Below are 12762 nucleotides of genomic sequence, written 5' to 3' on the forward strand. Positions count from 1 at the left end.
TTTCATCTTGTAGTTTTACAGTTTTAGGTCTTACTTTTAAGTCTTTAATGCATTTTGAGTAGATTTTTGTATATGGTGTGAGATAAGGTCAAATTTTATTCTTCTGCATGTGAATTTATTAGTTTTAACATTTTAAAAATTGGCTTCTTTAGGGTTTTCTATATATATGATAACATCTACAAACCATTGCACTTTTTACTTTCTCATTTGAATGCCTTTTATCTTTTCCTCTTACCTAATTTTCCGGCTGGAATTTCAAATTCTATGTGGAACAGAAGTGGTGAGAGTGGGCCCCTTTCTTTGTCCCTGATCTTAGAGAAAAATATTTCAACTTCTCACCATTGAGTGTAAATGGCTATTGGCATCTCATATATGGCCTTTATTATGTTGAGGTACATTCCTCTTATATCTTTTAGTTTTTTTTTTTTTTTTTGAGAGGTTTTTGCTATAGGGTGTGTGCGCTCACCAGAAAGACAGAGAGAGGCAGAGAGAGATAGAAAGGGAGAAATCATCCCCCTGGGAGATGGCCACACCACAATCCCTTCTCCTCTATTCTCCTCCTGGGAACTTGGGCATGCACACACATGCGCCCGACGTGAGTTTAAGCCACCGGGTTCAGGACTCAAACTGCAGTTGACTACATGGGATTCCAGTGACATAGCCATTATGCTAACTACTGGTCCCTGAGTTTTTTTTTTTTTTTTAAGAGAGATTTTTGCTATAGGGAGCATGCACTCACCAGTGAGACAGAGAGAGACAGAGAGACAGAAAGTGAAAAATCACCCTAGGGGAGGGATGGCCACACCACAATTCCTTCTCCTCCATCGCCTCTTGGGCTTTTGGGCACACATGCACACGTGCCTGGCATGAGTTCTAAGCCACTGGGTCTGGGACTCGAACCATGATTCACTATGTAGGATTCTAGCAACATAACCATTACGCCATCTGCTAGTCCCTGTTGAGTTATTTTTTAATCATAAAAGGATGTTGAATTTTGTCCAATGGTTATCCTGCATCTATTACAAAATCATATGGTTTTTAAATGCAATGTATCACATTTAAATTTTTTAAAATAATTATTTTATTTAATGTTTATACATTTATTTATTTTAATTTGACTAGAGAGGGACAGAGTGAGAAAGCAAGAGAGAGAGAGAGAGAGAGAGAGAGAGGGAAAGTGAGAAAGCCAGCTGCCAACCTGGGTCAACTATGTGGGAGTCCAGCACCCTTTACCACCACGCCACCTGTGGGCCCCCACATTTTAAAATTTTATTGTATATTGCCTTAGTACATCTTCTATTACTATAACAGGATATCACTGGGTAATTTAGAAATAATGTTGAATAGAGGCATATTGGATTCATGGTTCTTGAGTCTGGAAAGTCCAAGAGCATTGGACTGGGATCCGGCAAGGGCCTTATTCCATGGTGGAGGCAGAAGACTGAAAGGAACAGGAGAGAAAAAAAGAAAAAGAGGCAACCCTAGGGGGTAACTAACACCCTGGATTCAGATATTAATCCCTGCATACTCCACCGTTAAGACCTGACCACCTCTTAAAGTTCCCACCTTTCAGTACTGTGGGGGAGGAACTCGTGGGTGGGAGGCAGACACCTAAAGTGGACTCCAGCCTGAGTGTGGTCCTGGGGACTGGGTCACAGTTCCTCTTATAGCTGACTCCCCACTCCAGGTCTGGGCAAAGTGGGCAGGTGTCTCTACAGGTCTGGGTAAAATGGGCAAGGGCACGATCCGCGTCAGCACCGGGGACTCAGAGACCCGTCACAGCAGTGGAGGATGGCGAGCACTGGGGGCGGACCCTGGGAAGCAGCTGCAGGGGACGTGGGGAAAGGTCAGCGTCCACCGCGGCCAGAGGCGGAGTGAGATTCAGGGACCCAGGATTCTGAGGTTGCCCGGGGGAGCCCTGGCGATGAGCGAGAGGAGCTGCGGGTGCCGAAGTGTCAGCGGCCAGAAGCAGGGGGGGTGAGGGGTGGGGAAGCGGGGCCAGGGGATGAGGTCGGGTGCACGTGGAGTGCTTGATAGGAAAAGGAAAAGGTAAAAGAAAAGCAAGGGAACGGCAGGGGCGAGTGGGATTTCCCTGCCTGGGCGGAAGGAGCAGGGAAGACGAGTCACCGACTGCGCGAGGCAGTTCCCACGACAGCGCCGGGCAGGGAGGCCCGAGCCCCGCACAGCCGGCTGTTCCTTCTCACCTCCACCTTCCGCTGTCCTACTAGTGGAAAGTGGAGCCAAGCTTCTCTGAAGCCCCACTGACCCCGCTGCCGTCTCTGAGAACCGCACCACCAGCTTCGGAGCTCGGTCTGGTCCTGCAGGAGACGGAGTCTCGCTGCACCTGGGGCGCCCCCTGTTGGTGAAACTGTGCAAGCACGAAGGCCTGTTGGATTGTGCCTGGCTCTGCAAGAGGATCACTGAAGAGGGCCCTGGGACCCAAGGTGAGACCCATTTCCCCGGCCTTCCGCTGAGTGCTGGGCGACGGGATTATCTGCCTACCGAGGCCACTGGTGAGCACACTGGGGAAGAGCATGCTGCACTTGGTGGGCTGGAGGAAGGAGGGGTTGGGGATGCTGTAAGAGGGAAGGAGTAGAGAGATGAAAGTGAAGTGAAAGAAGATGGGACCGAGATGGAGGGCTGATAGAGAGCCCCGGGAGGACAAGTACTCTTAGGTCCTGGTTCCTCAGTCTGGACCGTGCATTAAGACCCCCAGAACTTGTCTGAGATAAACGAGAGCAGGAGCTCGAGGAATGAAGGAGGTGGGACCAGTGAGCCTGAGAAAGCCTCTGATCCCCAACCAGATCTCAAGAAACTCACCGCCCCACTTAGTCCTGACTCCATGTTTTTTCTCCAGGTGGGGCTTCTGAAAAGAGGCGTTAATTCTGCCCATAGCAGGGAACACGCAGCGGGAGCTTCCCAGGAACGAGCAATTGCTCCAGTATAAGGATTTGTATTCTGGTACAAATGTGAGTGCCATGTTGCTGTATGTTGGATTTCTCAATGTTGGCACTATTTTTTTTTTAATTTATTTAATTTTATTTATTCATTCATTCATTTATTTAAATTTGACCAGAGAGAGACAGAGAGAAAGTGAGAAAACAAGCCACCAGGTTCAGGATTTGAACCATGGTTGCCTGTGTGGGAGTATCCAGCACCTTAACCACCAGGCCTCATGCTGGTCCCCAATGTTGACACCATTGATACACTTTTGGGCCACATCATTTCCTTTTGTGTGTGTTGGGGGACTGTCCTGTCTGCTGCAGGATGTTTTAGTAACATTTCTGGATTCTAGATGCTGGGAACATCTCCACTTGTGACAAGCAAAAAACATCTCTAGGCATTTCCAAATGTTCTTTCGAGGGGAGCAAAATTACCCTTGGTTGAGAACCACTCACTGATCTGCACCATCTTCTCCTGTATCTCCCTTTACCCCTCATCTTTCACCTGTACCTTTCCTGCTTTCTTCTTCAGATGCATATGAAGCATAAATAAATTGAATGTGCAAGAATCTTTAAAAAAAAAATTAAAGTCTTAGGCCAGCAGGTGGTGTGGGGGTTAAGGCACTGGATCCCACATGGCTGACTCCATGGTTCAGCTTAAAAAACACACCAGGTAGGTGTGTGTCCTTGCCCAAAATCCTGGGAGGAGAATGGTGGAGAAGGAATTGTAGCATGGCCATTCACCCTGGGGATGATTTCTCGCTTTCCCTTTCTCTTTGTCTCTTTGTCTCTTTCCAACAAGTGAATGTGTTCTCCTATGGCAAAAATATAAACAATCAAAGTCTCTTTGCCTTTCTCTGCCTTCCCATTACATCAAAATCCATCCCTTGGGAACCAGCAGTTAGCGTAATGGCTATGTCGCTGGACTCCCACGTAGTCGACCGCTGTTCATGTTCCAGACCCGGTGGCTTAGAACTCATGCCGGGCGTGTGTGCGTGCGTGCCCAAGATCCCGAGAGGAGAATGGAGGAGAAGGGATTACGGCGTGACCATCCCCCTGGGGGGTGATTTCTTGCTTTCTGTCTCTATGTCTCTCTGTCTGTCTGGCGAATGCACGCGCCCTACAGCAAAAACCTCTCAAAAAAAAAAAAAAAAAGAAAGAAAGAAAGAAAAAAATCCATCCCAGGCCTTCATTGGCCTCGAACTTTATTATTGTTTGCCACGAGAGGCCTAGCTTTCAGCCCACCTCAGCTTTCAACATGTTTTCTTCACACATGAACTTCCTTTTCCGTGAACACTTAGGCTTCATTGTAAGGTTGTCAGCTGGCCTCATTGTTGTGTTTCAGGGAGGAAAGAGTCTGGAGAAGAGAGATTGAGACAAGTGAATGGCCCATGAGTGGAGCAGCCAGACCACACATATTTATCAATTATCCTCATTGTCTCATAACAGATAGGGATGCTTTGTGGTGCCTCCATCATACTGCAACAGTGAGAGCAAAGCTCACTGATTAGCTTACCGTAGCAGGTACAAATAATAAGATTTGAAGTAATGAAAGCTCAACTTGTTGGTTATATGATTCTTTAGTCTGATTTACTTTACCTTGGAATAAACTCTTATCGCCTCTATACATAAAGCCCCTGTGCTGCTATTGCTTCCCTTTCCTTCTTCTCTCAAGATCATCTCAAATCGGGGCAAGCCAGCTCTACCCTGTGCTATTTGTCTGCTTGGATGGAAGTCAGAGAGGAGAAGGAGGGTGGATATCAGACCTTCCTGAGTATGGATCTTTGCAAGTCCTCTGTCCGGTCATCAGAGGCTGATCTGGAGGAAGGACTGGTGTAACCAAGAGAAACTGGTAGGAGATAGGAAAATCCTTAGTCAATCATACCTCAATTTGGAAATACTGTTTCTAGGATTTTAGGCTTAGATTTTTTTTTTTGAGAGATTTTTCATTATAGGGCACATGTACTTGCCAGACAGACAGAGAGAGACAGAGAGACAGAAAGCAAGAAGTCACCCCCCCCAGGGAGAATGGCCATATTGCAATCCCTTCTCCTCCATTCTCCTCTTGGGATCTTGGGCACACACGCACATGCGCCTGGCGTGAGTTTAAGCCCCCGGGTCCGGGACGCGAACCGTGGTTGACTATGTGCGAGTCCAGTGACATAGCCATTACGCTAAGTCCCTTAGGCTTAGATTTTGAAAACCTGGGTTAGGATACAGTAAGCTGATTAACACACTTTAAATATCAAGTTTCCTCCTCTATAAAGTGATAAAAATAATCCTTGTTGTATTTCATTGCTATTAGAATTCAATGAACTCATGAAACAGGATTTAGAATAAGTCCCCAGTTGGGAATCAAGTCAGTAAGGTCATATCTCTTCTTTTTCTTTTTTTCTTTCTTTCTTTTTTTTTTTAAGAATTATTTTATTGAACTTGAATGAATGAATGAATGAATTGAAATTTGACTAGAGAGGGACAGAATGGGGCAGAGGGCAGTGAGAAAGCAAGCTGCCAGTTCAGGGACTTGAACCGCAGCCGGCAATGTGGGAGTCTAGCGCCCTTAACCACCACACCACCTGCTGGCCCCAAGGTCATATCTCTCCTAATGCCCACAACATCAGAGTCATCTGTTGAGAACCAGCTCACTCTGTGGTAGTCAAAGTACTCCAGAATACATTTAATATGAGGGGTTCCAGTTACAGAGGCTGAGAAGTCCGGCTCTCTGCTTCTGAGAGCTGGAGGCCAGGAAAAGCCAATGGATTATGTAGAATGTGGAAATACAACTGTGTTGATTTTGTACACTGCCACTTTGCTAAGACACACTTAGTGGAGCCCGATCTGTGATTCAGGGAAGTGAATACATTCTTTTTTTTTCTTAATTAAAGAATTATTTATTGAATTTTATTGATCATCATCATCATCATTATTATATTATTTATTTATTTTAGAATTATTTTATTTTAACTTTATTTACTATTGCTATCATTTTCCAATTTTGAACCAGAGAGAGAGAGAGAGAGAGAAAGTGAGAAAGTAAGCCACCAACCAGGTGTGGGACTTGAACCATGGTCAGCCATGTGGGAGTCCAGCGCCTTTAACCACCATGCCACCTGCTGGCCCCATATTTTTAAATTTTGCTACTGGGCACATGTGCTCACCAAAGAGAATCAGAGAAAGAGAGAGAAAGGGAAAGTGAGAAAGCAAGCCACCAGGACTGGAACTCAAACTGCCATTGGCCATATGGTGTCCAACACCTTAACCACCACACCATGTGCCAGCCCCAAGAAGTGCATTTATTCTTTATACACTTTTTTTGGGTGGCTATACACTATAATCAGACTTGAGTCAAATAGTCTGACTCCTGAGTCCATACATGACCGAATGCCGTTCAAGTCCAGGACCTCGTGGCTTGCTTTCTCGCTTTTCCTCTCTCTCTCTCTCTGGTGAGCACATATGCCCTCTAGCAAGTTAAAATAATAATACATTTAAGAATTAAATAATTCTTTTTTAAAAAATTAAATATATATTGAATTATCACCAGTGTTTTTTACTCTACTGTGCTATGATGTTCTATAACCCATTCCACTTGTTCACGTGTGCACTTGTATGTGCTAACCGAGTTTTCCCCATCATCCTCACCCCTCTCCCCTTTTCAGCCTCTGGCCACTACCATTACATTCTTATTTTTGTGCAATCCAATCTTTAACTTCTACTAATGAGTGAGAACATAATGGTATCTGTCTTTGAGAGACTGCTTATTTTACTTAGCATTATTTCTTACAGTTTCATCCATTTTGTCTCCAATGGCCTTTTGGATGGCTGAAATGTACTCTGTTATGTATGTGCACCACACTTTACCTAGTCCCCAGTCACTGGGGACTTCGTGATTCTGTCTCAGCTATTGTGACTAGTGCTTCAATAAACATGGAAGTGCAGATATCTCTTTGAAATATTGATTTCCTAATCTTTGGGTATATACTCAGTAGTGGTATTAGTGCAATGTAAGATAGTTCTGTTTTTTAATTTCCCTGCTAAATTCTGGTGCTCTTCATCAGGCACTTGGTTTGGAGAGCGCTTAATTATTTATCATTTTGTTCCTGCTTTGTGGAAGAGATGAGCTTTGCGTCTCTCTAATCAGCCATCAAGCCACTCTATTTTCAGGATTTTTTTTTTTTTTTTTTTTTTGCTATAGGGTGTGTGCACTTGCCAGAGACACAGAGAGAGGCAGAGAGACAGAAAGTGAGCGATCCCCCTGCAGAGGGTATGGCCATGCTGCAATCCCTTCCCTTCTAGTCTTCTCTTGGGACTTTGGGCATGCACGCCCATGTGCCCGGTATGAGGTTTAAGCCATCGAGTTTGAGACTCAAATCACAGTCGACTATGTGGGAGTCCAATGATGTAAACTTTATGCCTTCTACTGGTCCCTATTTTCAGTATTTTGAGGAACTGCCACACTGTTTACCTTAATGACTGTATTAGTTTAAATTCCCACCAACAGTGTAAAAGAGTTCTCTTTTCTCCATATCCGTGCCAGCATATGTTATTGTTATTTGTCTTTTTGATGATAGCCATTCCAGTTGGGGAGAGATGATATCTCATTGTGTTTTAATTTGCATTTCTCTGGTGATTAGTGATGTCGAGTTTTTCATATTGCTTGTTGGTCATTTGTATGCCTTCTTTTGCGAACTGACTATTCAGGCCTCTTGCCAGTTTTTAAACTGGGTTAATTAGGTTTTCTTGCTTGCCTCTGATTTGTTGGAGCTCCTTATATATTCTAATTAATCCCTTGTTGGATGTATTGTGTGCAAATGTTTTATTCTATTCTATGACTTGTCTCCACTATGTTGCTTGTTTCTTTTGCTATGCAGAAGTTTTATAGGTTGATATAATCCTATTATATTGTTTATTTTAAAAGATATTACCTGTGACCTTGACATTTTATTTTAAAACTGTTTGCCTTGGGACCAACAGTTGGCATAATGGCTATGTCACTGGACTCCCATGTAGTTGATTGTGGTTCGAGTCCTGGACCCAGTGGCTTAAACTCACACTGGGCGTGTGTGCGTGTGTGCCCAAGATCCTGAGAAGAGAATGGAGGAGAATGGAGGAGAAGGGATTTCGGCGTGGCCATCCCCTCTGGGGGGTGATTTCTCACTTTCTATCTATCTGTCTGTCTGTCTTTCTGAGCGTATGCACCCTATAACAAAATTCTCTCCCCCCAAAAAACAGTTTGCCTGAACCAATGTTATGAAGCCCTTCTCCTTTGTTTTCTTCTAGTAGTTTCATAATTTTGTGTCTTATATTTAAACCTTTGAAACATTTTGAGGTGATTTTTGAATATGGTAAGAGATAGAGGTCTAGTTTCATTCCTTTGCATGTGTATGTCCTGTAGAAAAACTATTTTATAATCCTTTTTCTATAAAAGTAGCCTATCTCATTAGTTCTAATAATTTTTGAATTTCTTGGAGTTTATAGGAATATAACTATCCTCTCAGATAATGACTGTTTTGTTATTTGTTTTCTTAAATTTAAATATCTCTTTTCCTTTTCTATGGAACTAACTAAATTTTCTCAAAAAAAAAAAAATATGGCCTAATGGTGGTGATAATGGTGATCTTTCTTCGGGGCCTAATTTTGTGCGATGGTTTTGGTTAACACAATATTTTCAGTATATTATGATATATATTCTTTGTCATATTAAAGAAGATGTTCTTTATTTCTAATTTACTAGAGATTTTCTTTGGGATAAATACATCTCTAGTGACAGAATCATATTTTTCCCAATTGTCTTTTTTTTTTTTTTTTGGTAGAGAGATTTTTGCTATAGGGTGCATGAGCTCACTGGAGAGACAGAGAAAGAGAAAGTGAGAAATCACCACTCAGGGGGGATGGCCACACCACAGTCCCTTCTCTTCCATTCTCCTCTTAGGACTTTAGGTGTGCATGCTCTTGTGCCTGGCATGAGTTTCAAACTGCTCAGTCTGGGACTCAAACTATGGTTGGCTATGTGGGAGTCCACCGCCTTAACCACTATGCCACCTGATGACTTCCCCCTATTATCTTAACAAATAATTTTGATATGATTTAGTTTTTTAAATTTATTTTTAAAAAGTTTTTGTCATAGGTGTGTGTACTCACTGGAGAGCAACAGAGACAGTAAGAGGGAAAGGGAGAAATTACCCCGCAGGGGGGTGGCTACACTGCAGTCCCTTCTCCTACATTCTCTTATTGGGATTTTGGGCATGCAAACCCATGTGCCTAGCATGATTTTCAAGGCACTGGGTCCAGGACTTGAACTATAGTTGGCACATAGGAGTCCAGTACTTTAACTACCACACTACCTGCTGCCCTGAGATGATTTCTTGATATTACCCCTCTGTAGGCCACCAATGCTCCATGGGCAGTCTTACTCATGAGTACAGACACAAAGTATGTAAACAAAGAGCAAAAGGATCCCATTGGATATCTCTCAAAAATGCAAACTGGCTTAAGATTAAAATTGTATATAGATGCAATCCAATTCCATTTACAATTATAACAAGCTTTATTTGTGGAACTTCACAAATTCTAATATTTGTATGTCCAGAAATGCCAAAGCACCTCTAAAGAGCAGAGCAATGAGTATGTCCTCTCAAATAGCAGGCTGTATGAGGTTCAAAGTAGTAATCATGTCAGTGTGGTACAGCGGAAGGTAAATTGATGAGTGAAGTAGAATTGACAGTTCACAAGTAGTTCATGCATATGTAGTTACTTGATTTATATCAGCACTATAGATTAGTGGGGAAGGATGAGTTTTTCAATTAACAGTGCTGGAGTAACTGATTATTTATTGGGTTGTTAGAAAATTCATGGCATGTCTTTCTATGTAAAGATGCATCATGACTTTTCTAGTCACCCAATAGGTGGAAAAGGGAATTAGACCTCTGTATCATAGTCTATAAAAAAATTCCCCACATTATATAATATTGGGTCATTGGGAAAGTCATGGCATATTTTTCTATGCAAAAATGTATCATGACTTTTCTGATGATCCAGTAAATGAAGAAGGCACATTTCCAGGGTCAGAAGAAAGCTGTAAGAGTAGAAAGTTGAGGGACCAGAAGATGCTGTAATGGTTACGTCGCTGAATCCCACATAGTTGACAGCAATTTAAACATGGCAGCTTAAAACTCACGCCGGGAATGTGTGCATACATGCTCAAAATCCTGAGAGAAGAATGGAGGAGAAAGGATTTCTCACTTTCTGTCTCTTTGTCTCTGCGTCTCCAGCAAGCGCACAAGTCCTGTAGCAAAATTCTCTCTAAGAAACCCCAAACAACAACAACAAAATCCCCACAAGAGTAGAAAGTTGATTTTTGCTAAGGAATTGTGGTTCCAATTTATAGATTGCTCTCATATGGTATCTGGAGTAAGGACAGAGCCTCGGTAGGGAACTCAGAGGAGAAAATAGAACCATGACAACTGAGACCCGAGAAAACAACACTTAGGCAGGTAGTATTATTTGTATTGATGGCCTAAAGTCTTTACAGCATGAACACATTGGGGTTCAGATAGTGACACTGTTTTCTATGCAGCTGGGCTTCAGATATTCATAGGGAAGGTCTAGTTGCTCATTCCGGGCCCCAATTTCCCTTTCGAGGTCGTACAGATCTTTCTGGAATTGTCTTAGCACAGCCTTGGGCTCAGGACCTGAGAAATATTCTTCTTTGTGATGTCCTAGGACCACCTGAGGTAGAAAGATGAATTAGCTCCTGGTTCCAAGACAGAGGGACCCAGAATACAGCCCCTCACTCTGATGTCTTTTCCCCAGCCGGTGCCCCCAGGGTTCGGAGGTCTCACCATGTCTGGCTGCCGGCGGCTCAGGAGCCAGCAGGCAGTCATTTGAAGACAGGCCTTCCAGACATCAGGCAGGGACCTCATCACTGTGTCCATTGTCACGCTTTCCTTGGTAGTGGGTGGGGGCATTCGCATGGAGCATGGGCCATTAGGGACCCAGGAATACCAGTCGAACTAGAGGAAGGGGAATGTGAGGTTAGCCAGAAATCTGACTTCAGGATGCTAGCTCCCACCTCACCCCTTGCGTCTTTCAGTCCAGACATATGCCCTCAGGGCCCCAGGCTTTCAGCTGTCCATACCTGACCCTGGTTGATGGCTGCATGCTGGGCGGTGCATGTGAAGATGCACATGGTAAGGAAATGGCAGAGTTGAGCCCGGGACTGGAAAGAGAGAGGGAATCCTGAGAGAGACAGAGAGAGAGAGAGAGAGAAGAAGTTTAAAAGCTGTAGCTCGAGAAAATACATACAGATATCTTGGTATGTCCATACCCTAGAATTTGTGAGTGCTTATGCATTCATTGAAAAGGTTTAGTATTATGTACCGGGAACTCTATAGGAGTTGGGGCACACAAATCTGACAAAAATCCCTGCTTTCTCTGTTTAGATTCTAGTTGGGAAGAAAGATAATAGAGTAAGTAAAATGACATCGTATGCTAGTGATAAGAATAGAATTGAAGGGACCAGCAGTTAGCGTAATGGCTATGTCGCTGGACTCCCATGTAGTCTACTGCGGTTCGCGTCCCAGACCTGGTGGCTTAAAACTCACGCGGGGCACGTGTGTGTGCATGCCCAAGATCCTGGGAGGAGAACAGAGGAGAAGGGATTGCGGTGTGGCCATCCCCTGTGGGGGGGTGATTTCTCACTTTCTGTCTCTCTGTCTCTCTCTCTGTCTGTCTGGTGAGCACACATGCCCTATAGCAAAAACCTCTCTGAAATAATAATAATAAAAAAGAATAGAATTGAAGAAGGAGAGTGGGTGTGGACAGTCAGAGGGGGTGGGTGATAATTTAGCTATGGGACCAGGCGCAGCCTGACAATTACCGTGAAGCAAGGTGTGCAGCGGTCAGCAGCACAGCCACGGCATGCCCTACAGAAAATGTAAAAAATACGAATTCTACTAATAAATAAAATAAATAATTTTAAAAATGGTCATTTGGTGAGTAGCAGATGGCATGATGGTTACATGGCTGGACTCCCATGAAGTAGACCACAGTTAGAGTCCTGGACCTGGCGGTTCCAGTCCTGGCTCTGCTTCTGACCAGTGGCAGCACCTTGGACCAACTGCTCAGCCTCTCTGAGCCTCAACCATTTCCTCTGAAAATGAGGATAAAAATTGTTACTTAATACATGAGATAAACCATGAAAAGCCCCTTCGTACAAGGTAGCTATGATTTTTTTTTTTTTTGGGGGGAGAGGTTTTTGCTATAGGGCGCGTGCGCCCTCCAGAGAGACAGAGAGAAAGCGAGAAATCAACCCCCAGGGGGGATGGCCATGCTGCAATCCCTTCTCCTTCATTCTCCTCTAGGGATCTTGAGCACGCATGCACACACACGTGCCCAGCGGGAGTTTAAGCCACCAGGTCCAGGCCTTGAACTGTGGTCGACTACATGGGAGTCCAGTGCCATAGCCATTACACTAACTGCTGGTCCCAGTAGCTATGATTTTATAGTAGGGTTTGGAGAGTGAGGAGGCATGAGAGACTGTGTGGTTAAAAGTCCTGTTTTTAAAAAGTGGCAAAAAAAAAAAAAATCACAGGATGAAGGTAGACAACCCAAAAAAGAAGTGGGTAAAAGACTTCAACTGGCACTTCACAAAGAAGAATATTCAAATACCTATTTTTAAAAAATTATTGGAACCAGCAGATGGCATAATGGTTACATTGCTGGGTCCCAGTTCAAGTCCTGGGCCTGGTGGCTTAAAGTCATGTCAGGTGCATGTACGTGCATGCCCAAAATCCAAGAGGAGAATGGAGGAGAAGGGATTGCA

At 43.8% G+C, this 12762-nt stretch overlaps 1 protein-coding gene across 1 annotated transcript in view; it reads right to left on the bottom strand.

The window, feature by feature from the left end:
* Nucleotides 1–10487: 10487 nt before the first annotated feature.
* The window catches only part of LOC102494779 (arachidonate 12-lipoxygenase, 12S-type), a 13830-nt gene continuing 11555 nt past the window's right edge, over nt 10488–12762 (bottom strand). The window contains exons 12-14 of the mRNA XM_006151850.3: nt 11077–11177; nt 10781–10951; nt 10488–10667 (exon numbers count right to left, since the gene is read on the bottom strand). Coding sequence (XP_006151912.1) covers nt 10488–10667; nt 10781–10951; nt 11077–11177 — 452 coding nt within the window. The remainder of the gene's footprint in view (nt 10668–10780; nt 10952–11076; nt 11178–12762) is intronic.

This window comes from Tupaia chinensis, unplaced genomic scaffold (genome assembly GCF_000334495.1).
Source record: "Tupaia chinensis unplaced genomic scaffold, TupChi_1.0 Scaffold000330_1, whole genome shotgun sequence".
NCBI lineage: Eukaryota > Metazoa > Chordata > Mammalia > Scandentia > Tupaiidae > Tupaia > Tupaia belangeri.